Raw genomic sequence first — 15,764 nt, 5'->3', positions numbered from 1 at the left:
AATTTAATAAGATGAGTCTAACATTTTTTTTTTTTAAGCAAAAGTCGTCGTCCCCTCCCAAACTAAAACACACAAGAAAATTGGCTAATGTTACTTTACTTTTCAACTAGCTTACAAGTTAAAAAATGTAATTGTAAATGTAAAATTAAATTTCAGATTTCTTTCCTTTCAGATGGAACTTCAGACTTCTAAGTCGTTGTGATAACAACATTGTGTTTATGACTTAAAGTTTATGGACCTTTAAATCTTTAAAATCTTTGCAAATGTAGGAACTAATATGTGAAGACTATTAACATGACCATAAGACACTAATGTTACAAAGAGAAATGTTGGTTTGATGTGACCATTTAAATGAAGTTAACCAGTTAACTTTGTTTGAATTTTTTTGCTGCTGTTACCAGAAAAACAACTTTTTTTTTTTTAATGGCAAATGTTAGCTTTAGCTAGGTAACAGCTAAAGAAAAAGCTGGCGTAAAAAACCCACCAATGTTACTTAAACTGGCTTAATTTGGCTGTTCCAGGATATTTTGGTGAGGAGAAATAAAATAATAATTTTATTTTAGACAATAACAGGAAGGAGTCAAAAAGGAGAAAATGGGAAGCCTTTTTTTAAACTGAGTCCACTGTATTGTTTAGTATCAATTATTTTTACATGTAAATGTTTTTATTTGATTTACATTTTGTCTGTTTTGTGGAAATATGTAATTAAAAACGGTATCAAATTGAATAATTCTTTTCAGTTGACATTACTTGATTAGTCATAGCTCTAGATTTGATTGACTCCTACATAAACATTAAAATTCCAAATCCCAAACACGCTGTTATGATAACACCACAATGTTATTACAGAAATCCTTGTGAACCTAATGTCTGATTGTGATGAAACCCAGCTGTGTTTGACAGGGTATTGTAATCCCTTACCTAAGCCTTTTTGTACTTTACTGTCAGTATACATGCATAAATATATTTTAAAAAGTATATTTGAAGATGGTAAAGCAGACAACTTATTTATTTCTTGTGTAACTTGTCCCACGACTATCCATGTTTTGTTGTAACAACACTGGAAAAAGTCCCAGTCTGTGGACCACTGTGTATTTGCACAAAGCAGCTGTTATATCTTCTTTTTATGGATCTTTACCTTGTATAACTGTAATTTTGAGGTGCTTGAAGGATCTTTTCCCTCCATGCTACAAATACTCAACAACTGTTGGATTAAAAGTGGTCCAGTGAGCATGCTCTGTCCAGTCCAGTTTTACAGTTTTTGTTTTCTTCTTCACGCTTCTTTGGACATTGACTCATTTTCTGGTGTTTTGATTTAGAATTAAGTATGTTAAATTGCTAACTGTAAAGAAAAGCTGCTTTTTTAAATCCTCTAATGATATATTTTCATTTTGTATTTAAGTATATATATATATATATATATATATGAATGTATTATGAATTCAGATTCAGATTATTTTCTTGACAGATGCTTTTAATGTATTGGAGAAGGACATCGGGTTAACTATATTGCTGTATTAAACAATCAAAACAAAAACCCACCAGACTTTTATTTTTAGCATACACGGGAGCATTTATTTTCCTTTATCCCTCTGGGTTTTTGTCTGGGAACAAATGTAGGTTAGTCCCCCACCCCACCTACACACAAAAAAAAAAGCGCTGGTGTGTGTGAGTGAGAGAGGGGGGGCTGTTGTTGTGGTGGCAGCACCACATGGCTCGACAAAAACACAGCACAGTGTTGTCCGACAACTGCACGCTGGCATAACGGAACTCATGAACCCGACGACCTTGCATGTGGCTTTACCCAGAGACAATCAGAAATTCACACCCACCGAATCCCTCCTTCAGGGGAACTGATTTATGTTTTTAAATGATGCCTAATGATTAGCAGAAATCTAAAGAGAAAACCCTTAGTTCCGTTTCTGGTACATAAACGTCGATGTTTGTGTTTTCAGTTCAGTTATTACCCAACTATTTCACAAATGACAGCATGTTTCCACTTTCAAAACCTTTCTCCAGACTCATTTCTCACCATCCTCAGTGGTGGTTGTGTATTAGAATCTTTCTAATGCGACATATTGGGTTCAGATAATTTCAAAAAGTAAACTAAATGACAAATTTGTCCAAACTTAGTGCTGTTGGGTAAGCCTCAACATTACTGTTTTGACCATTTTTGGAGCGATAAGGCATCAAAAGGACAAACGAGGAGAATTCCAGCTTATTCACTCAAGTTCGCTGAGGTGAAGCCTAGCAGACATCACTTGACCAGCTTCACTTTTCAAATTGGCCGCACCCGACCCTGCTGTTGTGCAGCAACTGTGTCACTATTTGTGGAAGAACTTCTTTCAGATCTCGAAGGTTTTGGCTTTACTCTATGTAAGTTGTTAATGTGAAATAGATGGCAAGAGATTTGCAATTAATTTATCACAACCACTGTATAATCTCAAAGACTGCATTCAGTTGCAGACTGATAGCAGACTGACTCAGTCTCGTTGCTATTTTATCACCACTTCAAAGCACCAAAACTGCTTCGGAGGCAGCAACTGACTGGTTGCAGATCTGGTCCCAGTCTTTGAAACAACAACTGAAGTTGCAACATTTTGCTTTTGGTCTCCATCCCATTTTTCTACTGTGACTAACGTTAACGGGAAAGTAAATCTGAGCAATTTGACAGAAACTATTTTGTTTCTCGATTTCGTGTCTGCAGCCTGGTGTTGTTTCCATTTAATGGTATTGATGGCTTCACCAATATAATATACAAACGTGTTGCATGCATATTTATGCCTTCACACCTATACAGGATAAAAGAATTTGATCAATTCTACCTTTTGGAGCTGTACGTGTGGAACATCCTTCAAAACAAATGCTACACAGTTGAGTGGAGAATTTGATTACATCCATCAAACCACCATCCATTACTGTAAAGTTTACACAGTTTGACCTCCACTCAGCTGTTTAGCATTTGTTTTAAAGGAAGTTCCACATGTACAGCTCCAAACAGCACTCGCTTGTTTTTCTCCTGTCCACCCCTACACGTCTTTTTCCATCGCTAAGAAAAAACAATAAATAAAAAAAATAAATTTTTATTCTCCACATAGAGCTGTACCTTTGGATGTAAAATGCCCTGCTCTTTCCTAGGCAGCAACTCTGTATTTCCTCGCTCAGTTTCTGTATTTAGCAGCAACTGCAACTTCACTAACGTCTGTCACATGAACCAGAATAAACAGTATGTAGGGGTGTAAGCAAGACACTTTGACTTCTTGAAAAAGTATTTCAGCAATGCCAGGCATGAAAGATAAACTTGCTTGACAGCATTTTGCATTATTTTACACTGAATACCTCATTGTTTCAAGGTGCCGAAACCCCACAGCAAAGAATTTCAAAAACGTGCATTATTTTTAGATTTCTTCATCTAGCACCTATTTTTCAAAAATTGTATAACAAATAAATAAACAAACAGGGAGTCTACTTTCAGGAACGTTTTTGGTATGTTTTTTAATAAATTAACGTTCATTCAAAATACAGTGCCAAAGGAATATGATGCAGCCAAACATGCTAGTAAGGTTCGTCATGAAGCACCTGTGCTCATGTTTTTTAGAAAAAAAAAAAAAAAAAAAAAAAAAAAAAAGTAGGAGGAAGACCCCTTCCCTCCTCTAACCCCGCCCCTCTCCACTTCTGCTAGTGGTTGGCGGGACAGTTTCCTTAGCAAAAAAAATCCCAAGGCCAGCCCGCTCCTCTCACAACCAATCAGCAGCAAGATTCCTCGATATTCACTTCGGAAAATGTAATTCAATAGGGGAAAAGAAAAAAAAAACAAAACCCCACAATCACACTACAGTAAAGTCTGATATTAATTTAAAAGAAGAAAAAAAAAAAACAAAAAAAAAAAAAAAACAACCTAATACAAAATAGACCTGGTTATTTCCCCACACTAGAACAGTTTTCTTTTAAACATATGAAAAATAGATATTCTATTATACATTTTATATATTTCAGCAGCTTGGAAATAAGAAACAAAAACTTAAAAAGATGATGAGCCAGAAACCTGTTTGTACTGTGAATGGAGTTGTGTGTTGGAGAAAAACAAAGTGTCACGATCGTGTCACGGCAGATCGAGTGAGGCGTTGACTGCTGGCTGTGTGGAAGACCGGTGTGCAAACCAACTCGAGGAACAGGCAGCGGCGGCGTGAGGGCAGAGGACAGAGAGGTGAGGGAGGAGAGGCGACGGGTGGCTGAACCTGCAGTCACCCTCTCTCTCTCTCGCTTTTAAAAACAGCCTCTCTGGCCTTTCCCCAAAAACCGCAGCCTCTGCTTCCCTCGTCTGCAGGCCTTTTGAGGAAATAAGTGATCCTGTTTTTTGAAAAAGGAAAACTCTGCTGGAAATTAAACTTCACCTGCTTTGTGACTGCAAGAGAGAGAGAAAAAAAAAAAAAGTAAACCAGTGTTACTGAAATTTGAAGATGTAAGCTTAAACTCTTAGATTAGAAACTATTTCATTACCTCTGCAAAAAAGTTAAAGAAAAGCAGCAAATCTTATAAAAGCTGAAAGCAGAGAATGACGCAGTTAAAATCTAATACAACTCTTTTTTTTAAATTAAGAGTCAAACATTTTCTGTTTTAACAATCAAATGGGGAGAACTGCTGCTTTTCTACACTTTTGCACTCTACACTCACTTTTGACCGACTTTAACTATGTTAACTTAACGTCTGAAATCAGCTTCTTTTGCACAGAGCAAAAGAAAAATGTTAAAGTGGATCAAACTGAGGTTCTCATGCTGTAAAGCCAGATTTTCTGCAGAGTATTCCTTCATCAGTAATGAGAGAAGAGGGAGGAAAAGAACAGGAGCGGAGAGAGGGGGAAGCAACAATCTAATAAGGGGCTTTGGGGGGTAATTTTGGTACAGTTGCCATTGACATTTGAGTAGATTTACAAGTGCATCATTATCCTCATCATCATCTGCATCTGCTGACGTTTAGATTATCATATTGTAGGAACTAGAGCCTGAACGACGCTGGATCTTTTGGTGTGGATGCTCTTTTTTTTTTTTTTTTTTTAAATTAAAAATTGTGTATATACACACCCACACTAATCAGCCACAATATTAGAACCACCTGCCTGAAGATCAAACAGCTTTGACACCACTGCATTGTACTGCAAAGAGAACTATGATCATGATTTTAGGATAAGTTATAACACCAAAGCTAAAGTGATGTGATGTGTGTCTCCTACCAGTGAGTGGCAGTAATGGACCTAGAGGCTGCTGCACACAACGAAGCACGAAAAGCCAGCGGTGACTTAACGGCTGTCAACGTAAACGAAAATGAGATTTGACACAAACTCCGCCAGGTGAAACTAACAAACTGTGTTGAGTAATTCCCAGTGATTATAAGAGTGCATCGTGCCTTGAAACGACCAGAAACCTCCAAAGAGTAAACGAAAATGAGGTGCAGAGCAAACTTCGCCAAGTGAAACTGAAACAAAACAAACTGTGTTACAACTGTTATGAACAGTGGTATAATACTGAATAGTTCCCAGTGAATATCAGTGTGTACAGTGGCTTGAAATAACCATCATTGGAAGGAAAAATAAATAAAAGATCAGCTTTAACGTTGTGGCTGATCGGTGGAGATACAAACCTGGAGCATTTCAGATTGTTCTCATTATTTATCATGGTTAAAATTACTTTTGGAGGCAGATCGCCGATTGCCTGACCACGTTTCAAAGCTGTGATTCCTACTCTGCTACATGTGCTGCTGACAGTGCTGAGTGAATGTAAACCATGAGTCCAGTGTTTCTCATGCAGACATGGGCAAAATAACTTCCACAAATTTAAACGCTCTTATTTTCAAAGCCCACTCCCTTCCCACCTCATGTTTCCCTCATGGCTGGCTCACTGTTGTGGTGGTCCTTGCCTCTCCAGCCTTTCCCCCTGTGGTAGATTTGGACACCTGCTGGCACTGGTCAGCAGCTGTCCAAACCGAGTGATGAGAGACTCACCGGAGAGGCAGCTGAATATATTGCACTGTTATTTATCACAGAGACCACAGCAATTGAAAACTGCAGAGGAGCACCTTATAAAACAGTAATATTTTTTTTTACTCATTTCAGAACGTGACCACCACAAACAGAAACGAAATCTGCAGGAAACACTGGAGTCTGAGTTGCTTGGACGCCTGAATGACCTCAAACTTTGTTTTTTGTGTTACGTTCGTAGAAAAATATCGGACAAGACACGTGCCAATTGGGCACCAGCTGATATCGGTCGGGCTCTAGTTGGAACAGTATGACAAATGTAGGAAAATCTAAACACATTTCACTGGCAAAAAAAGAAAAATAAGAAACCAAAAGAACACGGGGAAAACATTTTTTTAAGATTAGTAATTTTGAGGGGGCGTTTTTTTGTTGTTGCTCCAAACTTGTTTTGGGCTGCTCATCAGCAACAGCCTCTGAAGTCCAGAGCTCCCTCTACAATACAGAAAGTCAAACCCTTTTGTTTTCTAGAGTTCCAATGAGCCCCCTCCCCTTATTGTTTATTCCTTGGTAATATAGTCTCCTGCTTTAGACGGAGAGATAGGGGAGGGGTGCTTATGAGCTATACGTTAGGGAGGGCCACCAGCTCACCGTCCACCTCGAACTCCTCTGCGCCATCGGGGGAGAAGAGGTATGTTGGGGGTTTCCAGGGGGATTCCTCCAAACAGGAGGGATACAGCTTCCCCACCGCACAGCGGAAGTCCTTGCCTAGATCCCAGAGCACACGTTCCGACACGGGCTGCCGCAGGAACCAACGGTCGAGCTCCACGTCATACTGATAGATGGCATACTTGGCACGCTCGTTCATGTGGGTTTCACGCATGAAAATGCAGAGCGAGTTGAGCAGCACCACGGCCCGCACGCACGGGTCGGAGTAGCGCTTGGCAGGGATATTCGCCGCCAGACGCCACTCATTCTTCTTGACATCATAAATCTCCACAGTAACTGAGGAGCCGTCAATGGTGCTCGTTGGCAGACGGATGCCGGAGTTGCTGACAACGTGGAGCCCGCCGATGTAGAAGATGAGGTCGCCGAAGGCGGCTGCAGATGCAAAACAGCGGCTCGTCTTGCGCATGGCCATCTCCATCCAGGTGTCGGCTCGTGGCAGGTAGCAGTACATCAAATCGTGGGTCATGACGTATATGCAGTTATGCGCCACCACCGAGGTGCTCCAGTTCCAGGCGAAGGGTAGGGGGCTCATCATGGTCCACTCGTCCTTCTCGCAGTCGTAGCGCTCCACTGTGCGTTTATTCAGCTCTCCTCCGACATTATCCCCTCCGATTGCATAGATGAAGCCGTCGCAGTAGACCAGCGTGGGTTTGATTCGAGCACACAGCATGGGGGTTTTGGGCACCCAGGAGTTTTGCTGGGCATCAAACCAGAAGAAACTATCGACTGAGCGGAACACCGCCTGTAACTTGCCACTCTTGCCATGGTTGGAGATTGAGTTTTTGAGAGGGATCTGCCCACCAGCGATGAACACGTCATTATCAGGAGTCACAAGCGTGCCCACCTTCTGCAGGTCTCCCGGGGGATTGCACAGCTTGTACACCTTCTCCGCCTGTGGGCTGTAACACACTACTGTAGTAGGCACGTTCGAGGAAAATACATAACCGTCACTGTGGGTTTCTGACATGGCCTCCATGAAGATCAGCATCTCCTCCTTAGTCATGCCTAACCGTGGCTTGAAGAACTTGGGCATGGATTTGTAGAGGCCCTGAACCACCACAGACTTGTCGTTAGGCGGCAGACCCTGGAACCAGGCGCGCTGGGTCACCTCAGACAGTGCATCTATGCGAATCTGACTCAGAACCGAGGACAGGTGCTGTGACCGTGCCTCCATATTATACTCCAACCACAGCATAGCAGCCTCGCGCACAGTCTCCTCTTTTTCGACGTTGAGGTTGTCACTGCTCAGGATGTCTATGAGCAGCTCGTGGGACAGCTGGAGGAAGGTCTCCTGTCGGTACACTTTGGGGAACTTGTGCTCCACCATGCGCTTGGCGCTCTGCTTCAGCTCACTACAGCTGTAGAGGTCACCGATGCTCAGCATGCGGACGCAATTCTCAGCGTTGATCTTCTTCACCAGGTAGTCTCTGCACTGCAGCAAGACATCCTCAACCTAAACAGGAGAATAAAGGATGTGTCTTTAGTTTTAGTCTTCTTCATATTCTTATCTTTAAAGATACAAAATAAGGATAGAATTTATCGAGGCCACTACCAGAGCACTACTTTCAGTGGCGGATTGATACAAATTTAGATCAACAACAGAGCTCTTTGGCACAGAGAAATAGCACAGGTTGTTCCTTTTCTTTGTCCTTCACTGCACTGACCTGCAGGAAGCAGGCGGTCTCGTAGAGTGGCTCTACTGTGCTGTCGCTGATGGCCAGGTTGCCCGTATAGGCGTACGTGATGATGATCTGCAGGGTGGCCGCGTCCACGTTCCTCAAGTGGACGTGGGTTTGCGTGCTCTCGCTGAGGCCGCTCATGAACATTGCCCTGCGAGTGAAAGACCGGAACAACAGTGAGACGACAGTCAACGCAGCAGCCGATGTAAGAGGAAGTGAAACAGCGAGATCTCATGTCAACTGAGGTTCACTGGTGTTCATGAAGATATGAAATTTTAAATCATATGCATCACCCAATTTAAATAAATAAATAAATAAAAAAAAAATGAACAGAAAACATTTTCCACACCATCTTAATCATAACTCAGAGGAAGATAACAGATACAATGAGCTCTGATGGAGAGGAGCCTGCTTTATCCAGTTTGTACTTTCCTCTCTTTCTACAGGTAACTCTGGCATTATAGCTGCCAGTTATCTAACATACTAATATGACACCCATTTATTACTGACTTCTTAATATCTGTATAAAATGTCAGAACTAAGTTCAGCATTTCCCACACAAAGGCTTCACTTTAAAGTAAGTTTGTCACCTCATTTTAACATTTCTGTTCAAATTATGTCTGACTGAAACACAGGACTGATAATTCTTTATCCATCTGTCAGGTTCTAATCGTGAGTCATTAATATGAAAACAATTATTAATCCAAAACTGATCCTGTTTAACAGGGCAAACATCCTGAGACACAAATCGGTGAAACAAACCATTTCTTACACCAGTAACGGCACATGCATGCTGGGTAACACTAACTAACAACTGGTTGTGTTATGTCATGCATCTTTATATTATAAAATTATATGAAGACCAACTTATCCAAAAGTCACATTAAAGATACCGTGACCTACAAGAACATCAATGAGAATTTCAGGTCAGCTGAGTTTCCTCCAACTTCATCACCTTGGGCTGCCTCTGCTCTGGAGCATCACTCCAACCTACTTCATGTATTTTTACATGAAGTCACCAAGGCTGAAGAGCAGACCAGCTTAAGTTATTTTCACCAAGTACCTTTGACAAAACAGCTTCAACTCTTTGTATTGGAGTTCATAATCTGTGGTAAACACTGCAGCATCACAGATGTTACTGCTGTCTTGTTGAACACTAATAAGCTTGTTTCACTAATACCAGATGACAAAAGGCGACAAGCAACACCCAGCACCTGGCTGGTAGTCTCCAACCCCCACATTGCATCAGCAGCCTCGGTGGGATGCCCACGCTGCCATGTTGTCATTCATCGGCAGCTGGCGTGAATCAGAGCCTCTTTACTGCATCAGTTCATTCAGATTTACAAATCTGAGGAACAGTTAGTGGCTTGAGATGGTAATTTACATTTATTTGGATTCTGTGCTAGATACAGAGTGTTCAGAGGCACCGTGTATTACTGCACAACTACTATTTTGGGGAGGCCGAAAGCACTAACACTTCATTTCCTTATGCCCACTTAAAATCCAGAGAATCCCCTGCTCTAAAAAACATCCGGAAGATAATTCGCAGTCACTGGTTTGAGGATTTGAAGCCCTTTGTTCTTGAATATATCAGCTTTTTGACATTGTGGTGAGCACTGTTGAATGTTGTTCAAGGGTGATAAACAGCTGACTACAACATGCTGCTCTAATTTTTATTTTTCAAAGCAATCACTGTATGAAAAAGAAAGAACTGCCTGCCCACCTGAACACTGGCTTTTGGGGGCTGTGTGTCTGTGTGCTGATCACAACAGCGACCAAACCTGCCAGCCTGTATTACGCAATCCTGCAGGCATACCCCTGCACACCCCCACCTCCCTTGTTTCCCCACTTTTTGCTCTCCATCTTTCACCAGGACCTACGTGACCAGACTTTCCCCCTATAAACACAAGCGCTCTGCACAGACGCCCTCCATTCCTTGAAGAGAGGCATGCGTGGAGAGAAAGAGGAGGAATAGGCTCCACTTTATAGAGAAAGTGCTGCGACACCTCTACACCCCGAAGGGGAAACATTTCCCATGTTCACACCAGATAACGACTGCATGGGAAACGGTTGTGAGAGGTCTGAATTGATGGGAGGTTTTTCTTGGAGTGCATGCAATGAGACAGGAAGGAGGTAGATGGTGTGTTCAAATGCTGCAGGAGCTCCCATCATGCACAGAATCTTATTCACTACACTGCACACTCTTTATCATGCAATGTGGTGTGGACAAATGAGGCCTCGGGGGGCTTTGAGTGATATGTTTGCTTCATTTTTTCCCCATGCATGCATAAATATTTCAGTGCCCGTACCACAAAGCAGGTTCAAAACCAGCATCTACCTACCTTATCACTGAACTTAGCTTAACATCAACAATCAGGCAAAAGGCTCAATTTCTATTTCTGCACCGAATCCATGTAGAGTTATTGATGCAACTTCTGTAAATGGCCAACACTCCTCTAAAAATTCACCACTCAAACCCTGGTTCACGGTGGAGTTTCTCTTTAAATTCATTCTCTTCCAGTTGATTTGAAAAATGACGAGAGAAGAAGAAAAAGCAGGAAATGATTTATCAAATCAAACAATTTTGATCACTACAGGCACTACGTGTGATAACAGCCATGTATGTGCCAGTAATAATTCTCAGTTACTGCGATTCCTAGTAGCAATAGGAAATCTGGACAACGTGATAAACATGCACATAACACTGCCACTGCAGGTTAAACACATAATGAGGGGGTATCCAAAACCACCTAGCAAGTTTTGTTTGTCCAACATCCAAGTAGAATCCATGGCTAAAGACATCCACATACTTGCTGGATACGCCTCGACAATCATCACTGCTTGCAGCTTTATTTTAACCTGTTCTTACTTCTGCAGGTTTGTCACCGTGTGAGAAATTGAAGACATGCATCTCCTAATGTTTGAGTTAGCTGAGCAGGTGGTTTGATTTATGGGGTCTTGCAAACTTTTTAACTTTCCAATGTTTGACTTTAAATACAGTCATGAGCACTGCTACTGTCAACTCTAGAAATTGTCTAGATTGTCTCCATCTCTGCTGACAGCTACATCATCTTTACTGGTTCATCAGCATCAACTCTCTGCCTCCATCTGTGTCTGTCCCGGGCTACATGTTGGCTCCTTCCCTTTTAGCTCGGCCGTGGTACATAGTGCAGACCAGAGCAGTTCAGTCCCTTAGTTTGGGCTCAAGCAGACCATCTTTTACACCTGTCTTCCTGGTGAAGGCTTTAATCAGAAACTGCTGCCCAAAAAAACGTTTTTGTTGATAAAACAGACTACTTCTGTCGAACAGGTGGACACTAAAATGCATTTTACAGTCAATACTCACCTATTTTTAAAATGCATGCTGTCTAGTCCTGATGACAGCATGCATTTCAATAAGACGGCGTCTCAAAAACATGGCTTCCTTCATATTTTTAATACCACCACGATGAGCCTCTTCATTTTAATTACCACACTTTCGTTAATCAGAATCATCTTTTTTTTGGCCAAGTTCGTTCACACAAACAAGGAATTTGACTTCCTTTAGCTTGTGCTTGCTTGACAAACTTTCCCCCTGGCTATGTCAAACCCTCAACTGGTGTAGAGGACATTCCAGCACTCAAGTAACCCCATCCACTTGTTTTGTATAGAGCAGGTAACGCTTGCTCTACTACAAGATGCATTATTCATTAAAACTGAGGGAGGTGAGCGCCCACAGACCTCACCAGGCTACATAAAGACAGCATGCATACATCTCTTCGCATTTAGAGTCACAAGCAGCCCGAGGCTGTTAAAAGCAGACGCGCACAACGCGAGTTATTCCATCCCCGTGAGGTGCACTCACCTGAAATAGGAGCTACACGTGGCCAGGACCATCTTGTGACACGGGAACTCCGTGTCCTCCACCAGCAGCACAACGTCAGTCAGTAACTTCTGTTCATAGAAGAACTTGAGCTGCTCCAGCAGGGAGACAGCGTAGTCCGTGTTGACCGGCCTGCGCTCACTGAGATCCGACATGGTCGCATCCCATGAATCCCGCCCCAGTTTTGAAAAGTAACGCAGCCGGCAGAACCGGACTCCAGCCAACCAGGAGAAAAAGTTACAATCTTAAAGATTCAAGAGGATAAATGGGGAAGGGGGAGTGGGCAGGGGCCAACTCTTTAATGACTCCCCAAGCCCAAGTGGAGGCGTACAACACCTATGTCGAAAAATATCTGTTGCTCCTTCTGCTAGAGATGTGCCAAAAGCTGAGCATTACCACGAGGCGTCCAGAGGAAGGGGGTCCGGGTTGAGGAACGGGCTGTTTCCCCCTTGTGGGCTTCCTATTTGTTGTCTGAGGTCATGCAGTGAGGCACTGGGGAGTGGAGGTAGAGAGAGAGCGAGCTGCTACATCAGTGCTTGTCTGTAAAAAAAGAAAAAAGGAAGCGTGAGTCTCACATGCAGAGAAACCAGCAGTAAAGGAAAATAAGAAATCTACAAACTCTTTACATTCCTCTGATTTTCTTTAGGTTGTCTGAGCATTGAACACCCTGAAAAAAAATTGCATTTCCTGTCAGAGTCTTAGCACTCACTTCACCCTCTCGTCCAGAAACTGCACTGGCAGCTGGTCAGCGAGTACAGCCGTTTTCCCACATGCACTGCAGCCTTGAATTCTGAGGAGCTCTTCAGTGAGAGCGCAAATAACGCTGACATTAGTTTGTCTTTAACCTGCGCAGTCTGTGTGATCTCACACTAAAGAGTATTATCAGTTGAAGCACACCATTTCCTGCTGGGTGGGAAAGGTTAACACTGGAAAATATCCCCACCCGATTCGCTACCCGAGAAACATAGGTTTCAAAATCTGTAATGGTTTTTATTTTTTGTGCAAAGGCACTGTTTCCCACACTAAATTCTGTTGTATGAAGCGATTTGGTGATATGACAGGATGATGGTGAAGATGGTAAATAATTACACCCCAAAATTCACAAAAATATGCAATCACTGTTTAGTGACTTAGGCGATGAAACAACAAGAGATGCATGGAGCTAATATTTGCATTGAATATTGGTCTGACTCAAAAGATTGGGCTGGATAGAAATGTTATATTACAAAACTAGAGAGAGTGCAACTAGTCTGATATTAGCTTACAAAAAGATTCCCAGTCACTCAATTTAATTTAACACTGGTATCGAATTGCTACTCAACATCGACAAATGCCCAAAGCCAAGCATGTGTATCGCACTGGAACTGGAAATAGTAGGAAAAAGCCAAAAAAACAGCCTGGCTAGAAACTACCCAAAACCCTTCTAAGAAACAAGACAGCATCTGAATTACATGGATTCACAGGTTTTTTTTTGTAAAATTGTTTTTGAAAGGCTACAATGTGTCCATTTTTAACAGTCCCTTTGTAACTCCAGGTGTAGCAGTCACAAAAGACACGTTTTGTTGTTTGCTGGTGTACAGCATGGCTTCTCCATTGGTGCAAGGGGTTACCACAGGCTCCTAACTTTTATGTAGCAGAGTTTTTACACCAAACGCCCTTCCTAACACAATCCTAAAGTAAACCACCGTCACAGGAAACCCAAGTTTAACTCTGATGTTATCTGGATAAGATCAACTGGTTTACGGTACAGACCTCAAGGGTCACCGAATAGTTAGATGAGTGCGTTAAAGTCTTCACCAGTCACCAGATCCTAACTCTACCTAATACCTTAAAGAGATTCTGGATTTTAAAGCACTCTCAATAATCACCAAACCATTTTGCCTGATCTGATCTCATTTCACCTTTGTTCACAGCTGTCAATTAAAAAAAAAAAAAAAAAAAAAAATGAGTGAAAATCCTCAGGAAATAACAATGTTTTAAAAAATGTTCTATATGCAGTTACATCACCAGTAGCAGTGCCAAGAAGCAAGGAAGATGGGTCACCACATTTTGCCAGAAAAAAAAAAAAAAAAAAAAAAAAAAAAGCCTTACTAAGCCACACTGAAGCAGGGGTTTTCCAGCTCCAATTAGTCACCTGTCTTGAACCTCAACCTCACCCAGGTCTATGAAAATCTACCTTGGAGTATAAGCCGCAAAGGTGATGTTATTAAGAAAAGAAAAAAAAACCCGCTAATAATCTTTACCTAACATGTGTTACATCAGTCTGCAGGCTAACGGATTCGGGGTTATGCATCGGTGCAATTTACTAGCACGTTCCACACACCGCGGAAAATCACTCTGCTGATGCAGACTCTAAGATCATCTATCTATCTTTATTAACAGCTGTCAACTGTCAAGATTGATACAACTCCATCCACATTTATGCGTCTACAGGGTTTCTACCACTTAATGCGGGCCCAATCTGCAAGCAACACCTCGGAAAACGTACTTTTTACGCAGCCAACCAGCCACCGAGGACGCAGTCAGCCTCACAGCCTGCTAACAGGTTATCCTGCAGATAAATACTGAGATTTTTTTTTTTTTTCAGTCCGGCCAAACATTTTTCGGACCACACTGAAACTGGACTGCTAGCTTCGTTAGCACGTTCCACCACGTCCAAAACAAACCCCGGTGCTGTCTAAAACATGGAGCCGTTAGCCAGATGTTGAAGTTGGCAAACACCATGGGGCTATGTTTCTTACGTGTACCTCCACAGAGGTGGTCCCCCATCTGTTGATTACGGTAGCTAGACATCTAGCCTCTATGTAACGTTATATCACTGGCTCAAGTAGTCACCCGCGGCAAGTTAGCAACTATAGCTTCCCCATTAGCTTCGTAGTTCCGGTGTACCTTACCAGTTAGCTAGCGAGAAGGATGAGCCGGCAGTTATAGTTAGAAAATCACGGATATAATATCATCAACTCAGCAAAGAAGCTGCTATGAAAAAAGGGCGTTATAGCAGTAGCTAACGAGAGTGGTCATGTTGCTAACACGCACACAAACACAAACTGCTAGGCTAGCTGCTAAAAGAGCTAAATAAGCTGAGCCACTTCTCGCGCAGAACGCCTAAAAAACAACAAAAATTTAGCTTACTGTAAACCTTAGCAGGATCCACACACTAAACCGTCACGGGATCTCTTCCCATCAACAGAAGGCGTGCAGTGATCTCCCCGTGCCGAGCTGAGACGCTGAGTAGCTGTGTGGAAGGTCCGAGCAGCGGACAACCTTTTAACTCATCATAAGCGCCTCCAAGACAAGAGGCCAACAGAGGATACTGCGCCTGCGCCGGAATCAAGCGAGCTGCGTCCTCTGATGAAGAGACAAACAGCGACCCCTGCAGGACTGAGACAGACACTGCACCTGAGAAAAACAATTATGGACATTTATTTTAGAACCACCGACAAGAGCAAAGTCCCCTGCATTCTTATTTATTAAAAACATTTATTTATTAACACTTAACAATAAAACCCTAGTATTTTATTGA

General features: G+C 42.2%; 1 protein-coding gene across 1 annotated transcript; it reads right to left on the bottom strand.

Annotated features, from left to right (window-relative positions):
• Positions 1–3,606: 3,606 nt before the first annotated feature.
• Positions 3,607–15,566, bottom strand: kbtbd2 (kelch repeat and BTB (POZ) domain containing 2). The gene is made up of 4 exons (XM_040043871.1): positions 15,374–15,566; positions 12,224–12,781; positions 8,365–8,530; positions 3,607–8,153 (listed from the first exon to the last, which is right to left on the bottom strand). The coding sequence occupies exons 2-4, from the start codon at positions 12,394–12,396 to the stop codon at positions 6,594–6,596; spliced, it is 1,899 nt and encodes a 632-aa protein (XP_039899805.1). The 5' UTR covers positions 12,397–12,781; positions 15,374–15,566; the 3' UTR covers positions 3,607–6,593.
• Positions 15,567–15,764: the final 198 nt, after the last annotated feature.

Source organism: Simochromis diagramma, unplaced genomic scaffold (genome assembly GCF_900408965.1).
Source record: "Simochromis diagramma unplaced genomic scaffold, fSimDia1.1 OVJJ01000602.1, whole genome shotgun sequence".
Taxonomy (NCBI): Eukaryota; Metazoa; Chordata; class Actinopteri; order Cichliformes; family Cichlidae; genus Simochromis; species Simochromis diagramma.
The sequence above is the reverse complement of the archived record's forward strand: the minus strand, read 5'-3'. Positions and strand labels throughout refer to the sequence as shown.

Bases quoted from the DNA above. Each gene is read 5' to 3' on its own strand.
- kbtbd2 (XM_040043871.1), bottom strand. From the start codon at position 12,396: ATGTCGGATCTCAGTGAGCGCAGGCCGGTCAACACGGACTACGCTGTC. The intron at 8,531-12,223 runs GTGAGTGCACCT...TTTCACTCGCAG, and splicing joins ACGTGTAGCTCCTATTTCAG to GGCAATGTTCATGAGCGGCC. The intron at 8,154-8,364 runs GTCAGTGCAGTG...TCTCCTGTTTAG, and splicing joins AGACCGCCTGCTTCCTGCAG to GTTGAGGATGTCTTGCTGCA.